Source organism: Pezoporus flaviventris, unplaced genomic scaffold (assembly GCF_033815535.1).
Source record: "Pezoporus flaviventris isolate CSIRO_AGI_PZ_B2104156 unplaced genomic scaffold, CSIRO_AGI_Pfla_v1 ptg000031l, whole genome shotgun sequence".
NCBI classification, from domain to species: domain Eukaryota; kingdom Metazoa; phylum Chordata; class Aves; order Psittaciformes; family Psittacidae; genus Pezoporus; species Pezoporus flaviventris.
This window is the reverse complement of record NW_026892579.1, coordinates 36,521,102-36,540,706: the sequence shown is the minus strand read 5'-3', so window position 1 is coordinate 36,540,706 and position 19,605 is coordinate 36,521,102. Positions and strand designations below refer to the sequence as shown.

Genomic DNA, 19,605 nt, shown 5'->3' with positions numbered 1-19,605 from the left:
ACTGTGACTTCTTCACCCAGGGCCATATTTTTACCTAATTTATGTCAGAAGAACCAATGCAAAAATTAGGGGTTTATCTTTCTATAAGCAGAAAGATTGATGTATGATGTTAGCCTGTATATTGGTCTTGAAAATATAAAGAGTCACGGTAATAATTGTGCCTTTTAGTCAAGATCATGGTCTTGTACTTGGTCCTGAACAAAGACAAAGAAAGGGAAAAAGAGAATTGTCTTTAAGGATATTGTTTAGACTTCTTGTCCAAAGTCCACATGTTGCTGGTTATATAGAAGAAAAACTTCCAGAAGTGACGTTCTATAGAAGTGAACCCCAGTGGTTTTACCAGCTTACATCCTGGAATTGCTACCATATTTTAATGCTTTCTATAGAATAACTGAACTAGTTCACATGAAGGCCATGGGAACTCCATTTAAAAAATTCCAGTTTAATTTATCTCTTCCAAGGTTGCATTGGTCACATTTGAAGTTTGGATCTGCTGAGCTACCCAGAATTAGGTAATGCTTACGGGTTTTAAAGAGCTAAAATTCAGCTTAATGGAACATGATGGCCCCATTGCACTTAATTCTGGGTTGCTTAACTCCTGATTTTAAGAAATTTTCAAGTCTCTACAGAAGCCTTTGTGAATCAAAAGTTTACCAGTATGGACCAACTCTGAGGAAAGCACACATATCACTAAAGGGGGAAAGCCAACGTCTGCATGAATTTTGGATTCAAATAGTGGAAGAATTCAACGTTACGGAAATCTGATGTTTCAGAATGCAACATCTGAATTTGTGTACATGCTTTTCTGAATTTAAATGTTTTCTTGAAATGAAGCTTTAAAGTATGGCTAAAATTGAAACCGCAGGCTCAAGAAAACTGATTTTTTGAATTCATGTAGCATTTGTCTGTTCAGTAAAATCAATATAAATTAATTCTTCCTTTATCTTTTCTGCGACAGTGTGGCAGTCCCATCTAATGATTTTACTTAGCATTAAAATGTAGCTTATTTTGTGATGATCACAATAATCTTTGCAATGTAGAAAAAAGCATGCATTTTCTTTGATGACTCCAATGGCATTCTACTATTAGAAATTCCACTGATGGCTGTATCAATGACTTCTCTGTCTAGTGCTGGAGGGCTGGTGTTTGGGAGCATTTGGGTGGGTTTCCATTTCTCCACAAGAAGCCAGCATTACTTCCCTGTCTACACATCTCCTTAGACATTTTTTTCACTTTATGGAGAGGTGGAGAGATCTCTCTACCATGTGACCTTATGACACGTTGGTGTGGGATTAGAGCAATAGCTCTGATGGGAAACAAAACGGCTCACTGTAATTTTAGTCATTACCTAAGAATACACCATGGGGATATTCCATTTGCTACCAACCCTACTCATTCCTGGTGGTGCAGGAATGTTAGGCTGCTGCTGGAAATCTCCACTAAACTGCAGGCACTAGAGATATCCAGAAAGTGTTTGAGTGGGCAGGTGAGGAGTATCAAAGACATTTTGTGAATGGAAGAAGTATGATTGTCCCCACTGTGGAATTAAGCTGAAGTTTAGCAATGGCTAGAGGTCACCAGGGCTGGCACCTGTGAATGATGACTGAGCCAATTAACAGTTTTTTTAATGGGTAGTTATGTATTTTCTGTCAGTAACACTGCTCCATATCTCTTCCAATATTATTCTAGGTGTCCCACCCCTGGGTGTGATGGCTCTGGGCATATTACTGGAAATTATGCTTCACATCGAAGGTATGTAAAGAGAAGGTTTTGTTCTTTAACTCAAAAAACTGAAGGGCTGGAAAGGACCTCAACAGACCTCTATCCCCTCTCTCAGTACTTTAAGCGGGATTGAGTGTTGTACATAGACATGGGTTGGTCTAACCAACGAATAACATTTCTCATTTTAGCATGGCTCACTACTCAATTAGATAGGAAGATTTTTGCTAATATCTAGCAAAATCTTTGTAGAAAATTAATCCAGTTTTTCTACCATCTCTGGTAGCCCAGGGAAGCAATTTAACATTCATAAGTTTCTGCTGGGATTTTTTTCCCCCACAAATTTTATTTCCTGGTTTTTCCTGTCAGTCTCTTCCAGACTCCCTGTGTATTTCTTGAAATGCAAAACTAGACCTAGTTCTTTACCTCCTCTCCCAGACGAAGCCTTACTGGCTTTAATCAGAGGGAAAAAGTAACTCTCTCATCTAATATGAACCAGTCTTGTTGGTACATTTCATAATAAAGCCTGGCTTGTTTTTAAATCACAACACACTGTACCTTACTATATCAAGGCAGAAGAACGGAAAGAAATTTGTGGATGAAAGCTGTTACTTTAACTGCCTAAATTATAACTTTGGTTCTTACCAAGGGCCAAAGAAAGCTTCACGCTTACTAATAAGGGTATTTTTCATACCCCAAAATCAATTATGGTGGTAGTATTATAGAGGTAATTCAGCAAATGCTGTAATTAGCAATTCACTTGTGGCTATATGAGAACTATAGATCAGTAGAGAAGAGTTTCACCATATTTTGTGTATAGGTATCCACTCCTTAAATCAACAAATAATGATATAACTCACCTCTCTTTTGTTAGTAAAGGGTCTTTACTCCCATGTGTACTTACACTGTTGAGTCTAGATATTTGCTTGCTTCACCAAGTCCCTGTACTTTTACAATTGGCTATAACTAATCAATACACAAATTCCCAGTTTAAGTGTATTCCCAGTAAAAGCAACAAACAGTTTAAAGTCAAAACATAAATAATATAGAGATTGGGAATGTGCCATACCTTTGCATGTGGTAAAAATGAAAGATCACAGTAACAATTTCTGTAATGCACAGTTAAACATAAAAAGTACAAATAACAGCATAAAGGAGAAGATGTAAACATTTTAAAAGCACTTACAGATGTAGGAGATTATATCACACTTCCAAAGGGATTTAAGGACAAATTTAGAACTACATTTAACTATGTGGATTTATCAGCTCTCAACTCTACCAGCACTATACTTGGTGAAGCTATGCCTGACTTGGATATTTGAGGAACCTGCTTATGTATCTGTTCATGTATTTAACCAGAAACAGGCAGGACAGTGAAGATGCAGAAGGCAAAGTGTCAAAAACAGGAAACCTAAAAGCTGGCAAGGTTCGCAGGGGAGAATCACTGCATGTCAGCCTGTTTTTTAAACCCTTTCCCTAGGCACTGTCTCTTAACCACTGAATGAGCTTGCCTACTTTCATATGCAAAATCTTACATTTTTGTATTTTTGCATGATGAGTGGTGGACCAAGTTTTCATTTGGTTTTTGCAGCATGCTCAGTACACATAAAGATATTAAAAGTAATTCTGCAAAACTAAATGATGTGGAATTTGCCCAGTCCATTGAGATTTAGCGCATTAAAACTTTTGAAATGCCACCATGTCTATATTGACCACATAATTCCTTTGTTTCTGTTCCAAAAGGCCACTTTGGCAGCCTGCCTTCACAGGGGCACTGACACTGAAGGAGTGATGTCTTCTTTGCATAAACCACCAATGTTCACAGGAGGCCTGTCATATTTGCACAGAGCCAGCCCCGCAGTGTTAAGGTCATGATATCTGTCAAGGCCATTTCTGAGGCTGGCAAAATGCATGCAAACCAGTAGCCTAAATCTGTAGCTGTTAAGTGTGAAAGACCTCACAGCATGTTCACAGTTAAGTTTCCTAATTCCCACACTGACAATTAGCATCTGAGTTAGCATTTTTTCTTGTATTCTGTACCATCACTTACAACCGTTTCGGTTTCAGAAGGAAGGGAATGACAAACTTCTCTCCTAAATGGCTTCCAAGATGCCTGGGTATCATCTGTATTTAAAATGGCTGCTCAACAGCAAGCACACGTGAAGGCACATTTAACTCTGCCCTAACTGCAGTTCCACACACCCATTCAGTGTGTGCAGAAATTTACATCAGCAAATACGGGTGTTGAGTTTCCCTTGTTGTATTTTGTCTTCATATATAAGAAATTAAACTGATACAAAAACAAAGTAATATGTTTACTTTGTAATAGCTTTTGTCTATTACAGAATAAAAAAAAAAAAAATTAAAGCAAAGGTTCATCCTTGACATATGTTTTCCGGGTGAATCTGCTGTCAGAGGAAAAATAAGTTAATCATAATCTCAGAAGCTGTCTGTTGAAAAATGTCTGTTTAGAGGACCTGAATGGTCTTAAAATTTTCTAATAAATCATAGTGCCAAAATAGAAAGACCTATTGCAAAAAGGTGATGCACCAAAATACCAATAAGTAGATGATAATTGAATTGACTTAATATGTAGAAAGCATTAAATCGAGGCAGAAATTCTTCATTCAGGTTTTGTTATGAAAATGTCATCATCTAAAAGCATACCCATCTGTACACCTACTAAAAAAAGTATTGCTTTCTGAAGCATTTCTATTAACTGTTTAGCTTTCAGAGGCAAAACCCGATTATTCTCACACTGTGGGTATGCCTAGGCTCACAGATGAGCCAGGGATATCTGTAATTCCTGTCCTCTCCCCTTCACTTCCAGCACTCTAGGTTGTATGGGAAGCAGTGAACCAACCTGTTCCCAAACTACCCCCTTAAGCCAGAGCCAGCTTCCTTTTATTTATTACTGTCTTCAAATAAAACTATATTTAAGTGGCATAGGCTTTCTGAGGTTTATTTTGTACACAAGGAGCTATGGTCCTTTGGTGTGCGCTATGCAAGTTCTAATAAGCAGCAGTTTGCTTTAAAAAGGAAAATGGTCAGCTGCATCTAAATGAAATGGGATGAGAGCTCAGGTCCAAGCATCAGTGTACAGATGCCTACACTATTAAATTGTTACTGTGTCCCCTGGCATGGTACTAATCCTGGGCCACTGAAACTTTCCTAGGCAATTCTCAGATATGATTTGGAGCTCAGCGTTGATCCAGATCACTCTCTATAAGCAATATGGCTATAGCTATTCTGCTTTACCAGAAGAAGAATTTAGCTGGACAGATGTACTGTTCCAACCCAAGAGCTTGCTGGTCCTGGATCAGAACAGGAGTCTTAGGTCCCTTCCATTTATCACTGCATGTATAGCCATGCCATCTCACTAGGATTTGTTAGGTAATACACTATGTCCAATATCTTCTGCTGGCATTCCTCCGTTACTTTGACTTGCTTATGACTTTGTACCATGTAAACTCTATTTCTATTTTTCATTCACCAACACAGAATTCTGTCTGTGATAGCATCACCCTTTTCTCTACTTGTTCCTTTAAGTCCTCACTGGCCTTTACAAGACAAAATGAACATTTTGCTGCCACCATATCTGTCTCTTCTTCCTGAAGACAGGACCTACTATATACACTGAAGTACCCTTTGTTATGCTGAAACAAAAACATAATCTTCTATTTTTGTTTCTTTCTCTGTGGACATTTTTCTTCGGTGACACTACTTTGTTTCTCATCTGAATACTTTTGAAGGTGGTGTTCTATTGATGAATTTTTTTTTTAATGTTGGTGTTAAGATGGAAGTCACATTTAAGTAGAGGAAAAAGAGTGATTTTTTTGGTAGACATATTTGTGTCCTTGGATAGCAACTACTTAAAATTTTTAAGTATCCATTAAAGTCATTGTCACGTTTGCTTAATAGTTTCTATAATGAATTCTTCATACTCAAAGGGAAATCTGAGCTTATAAAATCTTGGAATAGGTATATATTTTCTGTCTTGTGTAGTTAAACCCAACATTCTCTGTGTCTATTTAAATGTAACATTGCTTAGGCTAACATACAAATTTGTCTTTATCAAATCTTTTTGTCTGGGTGAGTTGTGAGCACTTAAACTCTTTTCACAGGAAGGCACTATACAGCTCTAAGCACTGCTATGTTTTTATTCAACCATCCTATAGGATTCTTCCAAGATGTTTGGGAAGGTTTGATAGCATTTCTGATTTGCTTCCTGGAGAAATCTTTAGTCCTACCAATAGATCCAAGAACTCCTGTTTTCTGAGCCTATTCTGTACCTCTCAGAGGTACAGAGGACATACTGTCTGTCAGCCCTGAAGCACTGGCTTCTATTCCTTCTAAAGCTGTCGCTGCTGCTGCTGAGTCAGCTGGTAGGATTATTAGGAAGAACTGCTTTCCCTGGCTCCCCAGGGATGCCTGTGCGTGTGGTATGCACAGTGCCTGCGGTCCTGTTTGGCATCACAAACCGAGATACGCGGATTCCCCCTTGTGGTTGCATTCTGCAGCTCTCCTTATTTAAACTACTTGAGCTCTGCTTTTGAAAACTGGGCAGGATTACCTATTCTGCCTGGTTTTCAGATAGAAAACATATCCCTTGTAAACTGTACCCAAGAGTGAGAAATAGCGTTTTCAACTGTTTTCTTTCACTCAGTCTTTCAGGTTGTCCGCGAGCAAAGAAAAGTGGAATCAGGATAGCACAAAGCAAGGAAGACAAAGAAGACCAAGAGCCAATTAGGTGAGCACAAATATTGTCAAAGGGCCTTCATGTGTTTTATAATGTCATATATATCTTCAGCTTTTTATAAGAGCATAAATGTTACTGCATGATAGTTATCCAAGAGCAGATGGCCCACTGATTTCTGTGAGTGAACTGCAAATCAAGGATCTGTGCTGATTTAGTCAGCAAAGGATACAATATTCAGCCAAGGGCACAATCTTCTATAATTTTGAGAATTTAAAATATGTTTTTCACATGAAGTTAAAAAATTATCTAGATCTTTTTCTCCTAGAATAAATCCCCTTAAATGTGTTTGCATACTATAGACAAACCATACATGCTAAATAAAGTAGTTCTTGATTGTTCATATGAGATTGCTGCAGCAAATCTGTCTATGCAGTTTACATGTGGAACAAATGCCTACCTATCGGTTTTTTGGTTTCTTCTTGCAACATGCTCTGGTATCAGCAGCCACTGAACTCAGTGGACTTAGTGACTGCTTACACCATTCAAGGTGGGATCCTTAGTGGACAGTTGCAGCAGTATTTTAGTGTAGGACAAACACTGAAGTAACCAGCCCAGTTTTGATATGTGTTCTATAACGGCATACTGAAAAAAACATTATCTCATTTAAACATTTCACTTTGAAGATTCTAACTTCTAACCTTCTAATCCTGGTCATTTGTTTTTAGAAGTATACAGGGGAAATATATGAGGGAATTCCTGAGTAAGAAAATCCATCCGATGAACACAGAACTGCTTTCATTGATCTCTCTAGGCTGTAACACAGAGTTTGTTACAATCTCTCCTATTCAGGGAGTGGTTAAAGGTGCTCAGCATTTCTGATGAGGTGTTATGATCACTTCATACCTAACTGTTAAAACATTTTCATAACTTCAGACAATTCTTCTTTAGATTCCATGCACATAAATAAAATGCACCAAGGATTATACTTATAAAAACTTATAGAGTTTTTATGGGCAGTTTTCCTGCTGAGTGGAGCTCAGTAGCCAACATTTCAATTCCAGTGTGATATTTAGTGTCATGAACGCCTGCAATTCAAATATATATCTCAGTCCTTTTGTTGCAATTCACAAAATCAACAAAGCCGTGAGTTTGTCTACCAGTTAGCCTCCCCCTAGTGTTTCAAAGAATATATTTTTGTCATATTAGTAGAGTTCTGCTTATAATTTTACCCACTACAGGGTATCTTAACTATTTTTAAGACCACAGTGCATGATTGTTCTTTTCATGTCGGGTTTATTTTGACTTTGTTGTAGAGGCAACCAGGTATATGATGGCAAGACAATAAAGTTTATCTCATCTATCTGCTATCCAGATGTCCAGTTCCTGGTTGTGATGGTCAGGGTCATATAACTGGAAAATATGCGTCCCATCGCAGTGCGTCAGGGTGTCCTCTAGCTGCCAAAAGGCAAAAGGATGGGTACCTAAATGGCTCACAGTTCTCTTGGAAGTCAGTGAAGACGGAAGGAATGTCATGTCCAACCCCAGGATGTGATGGCTCAGGACATGTCAGTGGTAGTTTTCTTACTCATCGTAGGTGAGTAACTTTGGCTTATACTTTTCACTTATGCATATTATTTAAACTAGGTCAGCAAGATTTGAAATACAGCTTTCTGTCATGGCATTTCTCTGTTCCTTTTGCATTTCATTATTACTTTGAAAAATAACCTTTCCACATATATTTTTAGATAACTGGAAATCAAGACACATGATTTTTGGGATGCAAGTCCTAGCAGATACAGACCTGAATCTGAATCTATAATGCACAGGAAATTTTAGAGAAAAAAGTATGAATGACAATAACTGCAAATTTCTACTGTTTTATTGATTGACTTTGGATGAATTGTCTTAGGATAGACTTTGTAATACACATCTGAATAGCCCTGATTTTCAAACATGTCAAACACATTGTTAATTCTCACAGAACATGGAACTGAAGAATTTAAGGAACCAGTTCCATAGAAACAGAGCACTTTTAATAAGTTGGTAATGAAAATGTTTGTGCAAAATAATATATGTAGAAAACAGCAGATTAATTAAAAACAATGGAATACACATATTTGACAAAAAAAATATAACGCCCAATTTTCTATAAACTTAGCAAAAATAAGAGAACTTCAGTGACAACATTTTTCATAGCTTTAAAGAAATTAAGGAAGAGAACATGGCCATTGTATTAGGGATAAATTTTGCTGCCATTTTAGATATTAGGTTAGAAGGAAGCAAGGGTGTTCTTGGAGCTTTGAGGGGGAATCTCATTTTGAGCATGACTACAATGCCAGAGCAAATCTCTTATTATATAATCACTAATATAAAACTCAGTTACTTCATATATGTCAAACCGATGTGCCTAATTTGTCACCCTTCTCCAGGCAGACCTAAGTTGAACTTCTGTACCCTTTAGTTAACTAAACCAACCTGACTGTGTTTTGTACTTAGTTCTACATTAGAGGTAAAATGTGTACTTTTTATTCCTTCTCTTGCCTGTAACTATTTGATTCTTTCTTTGACAATCCTTTATTGCTTAACTCAAAAGCCTTACCCTTACTGCAACCTCTCTGGATTTTGTGTACATAGTTCCTATTTATTGTTTAGGTTCAGCGCTGTTTTTTTACTCAGTGTTTTCATGGTGCCTACCATGAAGGGATTCTGGTCTATGTCGTTAGTGGTCCACTGTATTACACAGCCTGCAGCTCCCACGGGTTTTAGAGACAGATGTAAAAACCCTGATCATTTGTGCAGATGTCCACACGTGGATTTATATTTGTGACTTTCAGTAAAATATCAGTATTTTAGTTCATCTTTAAGTTTAGCTTTCTTCATAATGTAGTATTTATTTAGCTGAGAGATCTGTCATTAAAGTTTGAAATTATTATCTTATTTTAAAAGTACAATATAATTACTGAGAGATTGCTTTTAAGGAATATATACATAATATTTACATTTTCAAGGAGAAAATTAGGAGAGAAACCTAGATATGATATTTAACCACACAGCAGTCATCTGCTTTCTTGAGTACAATTATTGTAAGTAGAAACTTAAACATGTAAAAGATTTAACTTATAAAACCAAGTTTGGAGCAAAAAGGTCCATTGTTAGAGGAGAGCACCATAAGATGAAAGGTTGCTTGAAAGACTGACTGAAGTAGAACTGATCTTTCTTAACTGATTGTATGTAACAAAGCACTGTTATTCTAAGTGGTAAGATGTTTAACGATTTTCTGAAGCTTCCATAAGCTATGGCAATATTAATAACAATCCACATTATCTTAAAAGTATGATAAATTCTTGCGGAATTATTAAGATACTGTTAAAAGGGCTTAGTTCATTTGCTCACAGAAAAAAAACCTGCTTTGAGCCATTTTAGACGCCTTAGGATAATTTACATGTCCTCCAGCTGTTACTCAGAAAGGTAGGTCCAGTGTCATATTTATCAGTCTTGGTGATAAGTCTTATCAAATGGTATTTTATAACCGTGTATGGACAACTGAATCAAAGTCTGCCCCTAGCACTGAAGTTCAGAACACTTCATCTACTTTAAGAATCTGCTTGTAGTTGAACAAGATGTATTTACTCCTCTTCCAGTCAACAGAGTCAATAGATCCCAGAGAGTTGTTCACTTCATTCAGTGAATTAGACACGTCTTAAATCAGAATGTCACTGTCAGTGGGGAGTAGGGTTCCTCTGCCTACAAATAGGTACTTTATGCAAATTGTTCACAGGGCATGTAAAATGGCCATACTGGATTGGCAAAAACAACTGAAGGTTTGTGAGACACTCCAATTCTTTGATTATGACAGCTGAGAGCTGAGTATGCTTCCCAAGGGATCTGGAAGGGTGCTAGCCTTCTGAAATGAATGGGCCCCAGAGCTCCAGAGCTCCATGGCAGCTTTGACATATAATTCCCATGCAGACATTTAATCCTAGGTGTCCTAATCTGGAGTTCAACCCACCTAAATTACAGACTATATATTTCCTTACCTAAGGATGAAATATCCCCTCACTTTTAGTGTATCTATCTATTTTAATAGGCTGTGGCCTCATCTTCTATCTCTAAGAACATTTTGCTGTACAGCTATGGCTGTAAATCTCAGATGCCACCTTCTGCAGAGAAGCAATGCTATGACAGTTATACAATGAGACCAGACTTATGTACAGTCTTTTGCAAGTATCTACATTCAGCATGTGCAGTGAGAAAGCAGGGCTATGACCATTAACTGAGTCAGTAAAAGCTCCTAGGGGAGTAGGAGTTAAAAGTCTTTGGTTTTACTTGTCTCCTAATAGGTGATTTTTCTTCCTCAATACAAATATTTTTCTATCAGCAGACTTCTATAAACATATGCAGTAATTACATGTGTAGCTGTCCTTAATGTGTTGGGATTTTTATATTCTACAGCTGTCTACAAATGGCATATTTTATATTTTATATGCCATTTGTAGACAGCTGTTAGTATGCTATTATCCAAGCAGCTGTAATACTCTGGAAACTGGAATGGCAGACTGGCTTGTGAAAATTATGCCAACTGTTGAATTAATTAAATATATATGTATATATATTGAATTTTCTGAGGCAAAGCTTTCTTAGAGCTGCTGTTGCACCTGGTACACACGGTGTCATTCCACTGATATCAGTGGACCCTGGAGATGATCCACAAGGGCTGGTAAATCAGTACTTGATAAAAAAACCTGCTCCAACTTGTATCACACAGTCTGGTATTTAAATATATGCATATTTGTATCTATATGCTTCTGAACTCTGAAGCAAAAGTAAGTAGGTGATGGAAAAAGTAATAAATTTCAGTAAATTTTGAATCCTACCCTAAGAAAAAAGGCATCAATAAACGTTTCTGGATTTTTAATGTTTGTCATGCCTGTCTGCAAAATTTCCTATTAATAGTTCTATTTTGTCAAGGAGTTTGCATAGGAAAGAATGGTAACAGAGGGTTATGAGGAGGGACTTGAAGCATACGATTAAGAGCGCTACGCTTCTAAAAGGAGCCTGTGCTACCAGAAGAGGCCAGTGTGAAATTAGGTGGCCTATCAGCAATATGAAAGTGAATTGGAAGGCATGTAAGCATGGAGTCAGTAGATAGGTAAATGAAACACATTATAATGAAATGTAAATTGGTTATTATACTGTAGTTTTCCAGTTTCGTTCTTGAACAGAGCCTTACATCCTCATACTTGATTTGAGACAATTTTTCTGGATGCCATCATTTCTAATACCCTGATCAGTGGGAATTTCTCAGAATATACTTGGATTTAGCAACCCTGCTGCTCAGTACAGAATGGGAAGTGTGCATGTGTTGACATCAGTGGAAATTACACGCAGAAGTTCCTTTTCAGATCTAAAACACTGTTCTTGCTCCCATCTCCTGCTCACTTTTATTTAAATCAGCCCATTTCAAACACAGTAATTAGTTTTTAAATTCCTTTAGTATGGAAAATTGTTGTGGTTTAACCCCAGTAGGGAGCTCAGCGCCATACAGCTGCTCCCTCACTCAGCAGGATGAAGGAGAAAATCAGAAGGGTTAAACTGAAAAAAACTCATGGGTTGAGGGAAATACAGCTTAATAGGTAGAGCAAGAACCACATTTGCAAGCAAAGCAAAACAAGGAATCTGTTCACCACTTCCTATTGACAGGCAGGCGTTCAGCCATCTCCAGGAAAGTAGGGCTCTATCACACATAACTGTTACTTGGGAAGACACTGCATCTCTGGATGTTCCCGTCTTTTTTCATCTTCCCCCCAGCTTTTATTGCTGAGCTTAATGCCATATGGTCTAGGATATCCCTTGGCTCAGTTCGGGTCAGCTGTCCTGGCTGTGTCCTCTCCCAGCTTCTTGTGTACCTGCAGCCTACTAATTGGTGGGGTGGGGTGAGGAGCAGAAAAGACCTTTACTCTGTGTAAGCACTGTTCAACAGTAACTCAGATATCCCTGTATGATCAACACTGTTTTCAACACAAACAGAAAACATACCACCATACCAGCTTCTATGAAGAAAATTAACTCTATCCCAGCCAAAAATAATACAAAACCATATACTAGTAGAGCTATAATATAAAAGAGATGAACAAATTATAAGTATTTTCCCCATTTACATGCTAACGCCAAATAGAGATAAAAATGTGGAGAAAGGGAATTTTTCTATAGTGTGCCTGTACCCTTGCTGAGGACAATGGGACTCCAAGATCTTGAAACAAGCTCATAGAATACAACTTGTATTTGCGCAGCAGGGGCATGCCACTGTCTGCAAAATGTCTAGATGTGCTGGAAGTAATGGACATAATCCAGTGCATTTTCCATTCTGAAGGAATGTATGCAGAAACTGTGAGGTGGTTATGAGAAATGTTTGTATATGAGTTATGGGCTATCCACTTTATGATAGGAAGGCTTAGTTAATGGTAAAGCTCTCAGAAAGCTTGCAGGAAGATAATAGCAGTGCACTCAGTTCAGCCATCTCCTTACATGTACGTCCTGAGGTGAAGGAGCACTGCCAGTGTTGTTTCCTCCAAAAACTGTAGGTTGGTCACAGCTCTGAGCTGCACAGATTCATTGCTAAGATTGGGAACCGGCAGATTAGGAAAAGATTAAAAGATAAAAAGATACAAACTCAAAGCAGGAGCTGCCCTCAGCAGCTGCTTGCTAGAAGCAGGCAGGTTCCAGTGCTCACACAGATCCTCAGAAAACCTCTATCTCCCAAAGTCTCAAAGCATTCAGGAGATGACAGATGTGAGGGAGGAAGAATGGAGATGTAGATTTTTAATGTGCAGATCCTTCTTCTCATGAAATATGCTTTGCTAGAAATAGATACTGTCTAAAATACCTGCGTCATCAAACTCGGTTCCTGAAGGGAAGTTTTTGCAAGTGCTGCCTATGGTCAAACCTGCTGGTGTTCAAGACTGCAGCTCAGACCTTTGTCCATAGAACAGCATCTCACCCCAAGGTTATCTGGGGTGGGTGTTCAGAGGCAGAGTGACAAAGGGGCAGTAGCTCTATAATCCAGCTGCTTTGCATCTGCAAGCATGTTGTAGCGGCTGCAAATTTGCTCCTAGATTATTGTAGAGCTTTCAGTCTTCATTTGCCTGAAGTCACATCCTCTCTTAGCATCAGCATTTCTCAGCTTCAGCATTTAAAAAAAATGAAATTACTTAGCAATGGTTCAGTGAATGAGTCTTTAAGACATTAGCTCTATGGTTACGAAGGGCATGAGAAAGCCTCAGATTATTCTGACTTTTATGTTTTGTATATAGGCTCGCAAACTCTGTTATTTGAGCAAAATCAGTCCTGCACTCTTGGACCCGAAATAACCTTTGTGTTGACAGAGCATTGTATGAGGCCTATAGATAAGACAGCAGGACTTACATTAAACTAAGTTGTCTGAGATACTAAATGCCAGCTACTCCTTTCAGTTCATAAAGAAATAAAAGTGCCCAGAATTTAGATGGAGGAAATCAGTTCCTAGCAGGTATCAGCTTTTCAGCAAGATAGGAAGCTTACATGAAATAAAACAGAATTTAAAAAAAAAACAAACAAACTTATATTTGCAAATAAATGCCAAGAGAAAAACTTAGAAGCTTTATTAAACAACTGAAAATATACTGTAAAGTTATACTTGTACCCATTAACCCTTGTGTTTTCCATGTTTTCCTGAGCTGCCTTTTCTCAAGACTGAACAGAGAAAGTTCTCTCAGCCTTTTGTCATATGGCAGGCATCCAGTCCTTTGATCATCTTTGTAGCCCTTTCTGGACCCCGTCCAGTCTGTCCACATCTTCTTTGTATAGTGGGGAGCAAAACTGAACACAGTATTCCAGGTGTGGTCTGACAAGTGCCTAGTAGAGTGGATAGTGACTTCTGTGTCTCTTCTGGTGATACTCTGGTTAATGTAACCCAGCGTCCTGTTGTCTTGCTTTGCCACAGCAGCACACCATTCATACAGAGCTTGTTGTCCTCCAGGACCCCCAGGGAGCTTTCCACAGAGCTGCTTCCCAGACAGGTAGATCTCAGCCTGTGCTGCACTCCTGGATTATGTTTTTGCAGGTGCAAGGCTTGTCTTTGTTGTGCAGGATTTGTTTTTGCTTGTGCAACACTTGTCTTCATTGTGCAATGCTTGTTTTTGTTGTGCAACACTTGTCTTTGTTGAACTTCCTAAATTTCTTGTTGGTCCAGTCTTCCTTCCAAGCTATCCTGCAAGGTGAATCTCCCTTCCAAAGTGTCTGCTTCTCCACACAGTTTGGTATAATCACCAAACTTCATCAGAGAACACTTTATCCCATCTTCCAGACCATTTATGAAGATGCTAAACAGCACCAGGCCCAATATTGATCCCTGGAGGACCCCACCAGTAACAGGTCTCTGTCTCACCCACTGCATAGACCGCTAGTCAAGATCATAATGCATCACTTTCTCTAAGAGAAGGCTGTGGGACAACATATTGAAAGCCTCGAGGAAATCCAAGTAGACAATGCCCACTGCTTGCCCCACATCAACGGAGTAGGTTACTTCGTCATAGAAAATGGTCAGGTTTCCTGAGCACAATTTGCTCCTTGTGAATCCATGCTGACTTTTCCCAGTCATGTGCTTTTTTTGCCTTTGAGATTGCCCCCAGGAGGATTACCTTCATAATCTTCCCAGACTGACGTGTCCGTAATTTCCTGGATCCTCCTTTCAGCCCTTGTGGATGGGAGTGACACTTGCCTTCTTCCAGTCTCCTGGGACATCCCCCACTCTCCACAGCTTCTCAAAGATTATGGGGAGCAGCCCCACAATGACATCAGCCAGCTCTTTTAACACCTCTGGGTGGTTATTGTCGGGGACCATCAGTTTGTAGGGTTCACACTGCTGTAACGGTTCACATATCAACTCTTTCTTCACTGGTGATGGGCCTGTGTCTGCATCAACCTGGCAATGACCTTGTTCTCAACAGGTATTTGTCTGCTTTTCATCTCTGGTACGCTTCTCTTTTGGTTTTGAGCAGATTCAGAAGTTTGCAGTTAAGGCAAATTGCAAGCATTCTTTAAAACACAAAGAATCTAAATTGCCAGATGAATTCTCAGGGTTCTCTAAACTTCCAAAATATCATGTTTATGAGGAGTTTGTATCCAGCAATTATACATGTAGGGAGTCAAAGATTAAAAAGCACTTTTGAAAGGTGTTCCTATGCTATACTGAAGATAATTTTGAAAATGGAAAAAACTTTGCAGAGGTGAAATTTTTCTTGTTCTTCCATTTATTTATTTATGAAACATAAGTACTGCCAAACTTCATATTTTTAAGAAACTTTTAATATGCAACTCATTAAATTATTTGATTGCATTTATTTCCGGCCAGGTCTACTGTCCAGTCAAGTCTTGTCCTTTATTTGTTGCTACAGTACGTTGACAGAGAGCCATATTTTAGTCAAAATTAATTCACTCCTAATTCTCATCGTTTCACATTTTCCCTGGTAGGTTTTTTAAAGTTGTAGAGAGTGTTTGTTCGGTTTTAATCTTCCTGTCCCCATCCTGTCATTGATTCATTTTGCTGTTTCCCACCTCTTATTTTTTTCTTACGAGCTCTGTGTTGCAATTCAGCAGGAGAAGTCATACAATGTTAAGAGTATAGAAGAACTAACCAAACTCACTGCATTTAACAGTAATTACAGCTGACAATGACAAAATATTATCATAGTGGCATTACTGAAAGATGACAGACATGCAAATGTGATGACATTTCCAAGAAAGCAAGGAGAGAATGTGGGTGACGGAACACTGGAACAGGCTGCCCAGGGAGGTTGTGGAGTCTCCTTCCCTGGAGACATTCAAAACCCGCCTGGACGCATTCCTGTGTAACATTATCTAGGTGTTCCTGCTCCGGCAGGGAAATTGGACTAGATGATCTTTCGAGGCCCCTTCCAATCTCTAGCATACTGTGATACTGTGTGTGATACTGTGTGAATGTAATAATAATATACATAGAGAAGAAAAGTATTAAACTAAGAACTGTGAAGTGGATCCTGCAGTACAAAGGAATTTTCTACTTTAGGATTTTTCTGTTGATCCATAAGTTCAAGGGGAAAGAGCCTTTATGAATGGCTTTTCAACACCTTCCTCTTTCCATTCTCCACCTCTCCTACTGCATTTGTGCTGTTCCTTTTCCCTTCCTGTTCCCGTGACTCCTGTTTAGTCTTGCCTCTTACTTCTCCACTTCTCAGTCCTCAGCATTTGAGATAGCTGGCCCTCAAGTAGCTTCTTCTGAGTGCTGGCAGAACAGGACAGGTGATCTCACTGGTGATGCTACAAAGCAGCCTTCTGCTCCTGGCCCTGCAGCCCTGAATGGGGCTGATGGCAGAGAAGGTGCTCCCAGTTGTCATATGCACAAAGCACATGGAGAGTCTGGCAGCTAAACACTAATATCTGAGCGTGTCCAAGTCTGTCAGAGGCTTATAACTCTGACAAACCCACATTTGTTTGCATGAAGACAGCAGAATAAATCTCTATACTCAGAGCAATATCCCATGAAATATCAAGTCTTGCTCCAATTCACGGGCAATTAGAAATATTCAGTGGGCTTTTGTTTTCCTCCTATGTATGAAGTATGAAGAAAATAAGATACATGGATAAAACAATGATAAACAAATATATTCAAAGAAATTGAATTTTTTTTTGTGATGTTTGTAAAACCCTAGCCTGGCCAGACACCTGCCGTGGAAGATTTCAGTCAGTTCAGTTAAAATTTGGTAAAGGGCAGAATTGACTAAATGCAGAGCCTGGTTGTTGAAACAGACCCTTTGACTGTGGGTAGCTCTGCCAGCTTTTTTCATTACAAGCTGGAAGAAAGATGGAATAGCATTTTAATCAGATGTATAGTCTATTAAACTGGAAGGCTCCTAACAGAGAGGTAATCTAAAAAGACTTAAGAGATTTACCTTGGGAAAGTCAAGGAGAAAATAATATGAAATTCATATTAGGAAAAGCAGACTGCACCATATAAACAAGAAAAATAGTTTTGCCAGGCAGACCTGACAGATGACAGCAGATAGGAACTTGCACAGGTGCCTGCAATGTGACATTTCCTTGATTTCAGGCACTTAGCTGAAGCTGTCTGGGTATAAACCTGGTTGTCCTCATTACAGACTTAGCCAATAAGAATGCAGAGATGACTGGATGGCTTTTCAGATTTCAGGTGGGATGAATTTTCTTCTTGAAGTACCTTTTCCTATCTGCTGTCTAAGTGCCTAGGCAAACTGTGCTTCATTTTAAGTACTTAAGTGGACTAGCCTTGGTCACTAAACAGACCGCTTGAAATTCTGAGCTGCCTAAGAGCACTAACCAGAGGTGTGCAGCTAGAAATACACCTCACTAATTTATATACAGGGAAGCCTCAGCCTGTTTTCTCCCTCACGATACATACCGTATTTGACTGACCAGTAAATCCAGTGATCTTCAGGTCATCTACTCTGTTGTGTGCAGTCACAGGACAGGAGAGGTGTTGGTAAATTTTGCGGTGGCCAGCCCCCAGGTCCTGGGGCACTCAGTGCTGCCCCATTGAGTGCACACTCCTTCGCTGTAATTTAATGCTACGGTCACCTCTACATTGTGTAATGTGCTGCAATGCTTCCTCACTCACCAAAGAACAAATAAGAGATTTGAGTCAAGAGGCAAACCTCTTCCCCTGTTCAGAGATGATGCAGGTCAGAGCTCATTAGCACATGTGAGAGGCCCACCCACAGAGCCTCTTTGCTGACTAAGCAACTTTAACAACATTTGCCACAGGACTACTGTGCCCAGCTGAAGGGAACTTTAGCAGTGCTTTACTGTGCCAGCATCTGAAGATTCATTAATCCTTTTTCTGGTGTGTATTTATGCCCCATGGGGATTCCTTTAAAACTGAGTCTGCTCTCAGAGCCTTACCTCTCAGCATGGCCATGTTTACAGTTCTCCATAATTTCTGTTTTTATTTTACTTACCTGAAGCTTGTTTTGTTCTTTTGTTATGAGGGATGGGCATAATTGAGCTATAACACTATTTTACCTTTTAAATTTTCAATTAAAACCAAATACCCTCTTGTCTTCTGGGTATCATGGCCATTCACTCTATATCATTGTCCATTTGGTGCTTTAATAACCAGATTTTAATGCTAGTTTAATCTTCTAAAATAAGAAAGTATTTTTTTCCTAAAAGTCTTTTTTGAAACAATTATCAAATATTAAAATAATTTTGAAAAGCTTACATTTTGGTTTAATCGTAATGGCTCTATTTCCTTAATGGACACTTGGGGAGTGTTTTAATTTTTCTAATTCTGGAACCAATGCGAAGATTTATTTAAACTCAGTAAAATCTCAGATACCTTTCTCATCAGCTTTGGAGACCAACTTGGATTAGGAGCTCCCACTTTCCACGTTACATCAAGCTTTCAGTCTTCTTAATTTAGGTTTCCCTCCTGATTGAAAATTTAAGTGAAAGATCTTCATCACCAATAATCAGGTGTGTTATAAAAAAAGTTTTTAGCCAGAGAACAAGACCTAAAAAGTGACACATTAATCAGAGTTATTCTTAAATTGAGCTGAACAGATTATTTTTTCCCAACACCACACAAAGGCAGTCAAGGTTGTGTGGCCAGTGGGGAGGAGAGGAGATTCCTCTGTGAGTGGCAGCAATCTTCATGCAAACAAAACTGGCTTGTTTGCAAAACCTCTCTCCTTTAATTCACAGCTCAGCAAGAAGCTGGGGAAAAGCCAGTCACCCTTGAATGTAAATAAAACTGAGTGCTGGGATATGGAGGGTTCCTTTTATATCTTCTGGAGTTGTGCATAGAGTATTTCACTCTTTATGGTGTGTAGCAGAATTTACTCTTGGGAATAAGGAAATCTCCAAAGCTGATACCCTTCAACAGAGAAAAAATAAATGATTTGTGGATTTAATATTAAACCAAGGAAAGGGCTACTTTGATCACTGAGTTTGATCTCTTAACTTGAACTTCAAACATTACTAAATAGCTCGTGAGCTTAGTCATAAAAGCAAGGGTTTATCCATTAACAAAATAAAACAGTAGTTTTCACTGTGATCTGTATTTCCCTGAATTTCAGAAATTTTACATCTGGGGTGTGTTCTGAGTCTGTCTCTAGTTATAAAAGGTCCCTTGAATATGA

The 19,605-nt window shown here is 38.7% G+C and overlaps 1 protein-coding gene across 17 annotated transcripts in view; it reads left to right on the top strand.

The window, feature by feature from the left end:
- MYT1L (myelin transcription factor 1 like) overlaps positions 1-19,605 on the top strand; it is a 308,892-nt gene that overhangs the window by 274,286 nt on the left and 15,001 nt on the right. For all 17 annotated transcript variants that reach the window (XM_061460728.1, XM_061460729.1, XM_061460732.1 and 14 more), the window contains 3 exons: positions 1,690-1,752; positions 6,386-6,469; positions 7,791-8,012. In XM_061460728.1, the coding sequence (XP_061316712.1) occupies positions 1,690-1,752; positions 6,386-6,469; positions 7,791-8,012 (369 nt within the window). The remainder of the gene's footprint in view (positions 1-1,689; positions 1,753-6,385; positions 6,470-7,790; positions 8,013-19,605) is intronic.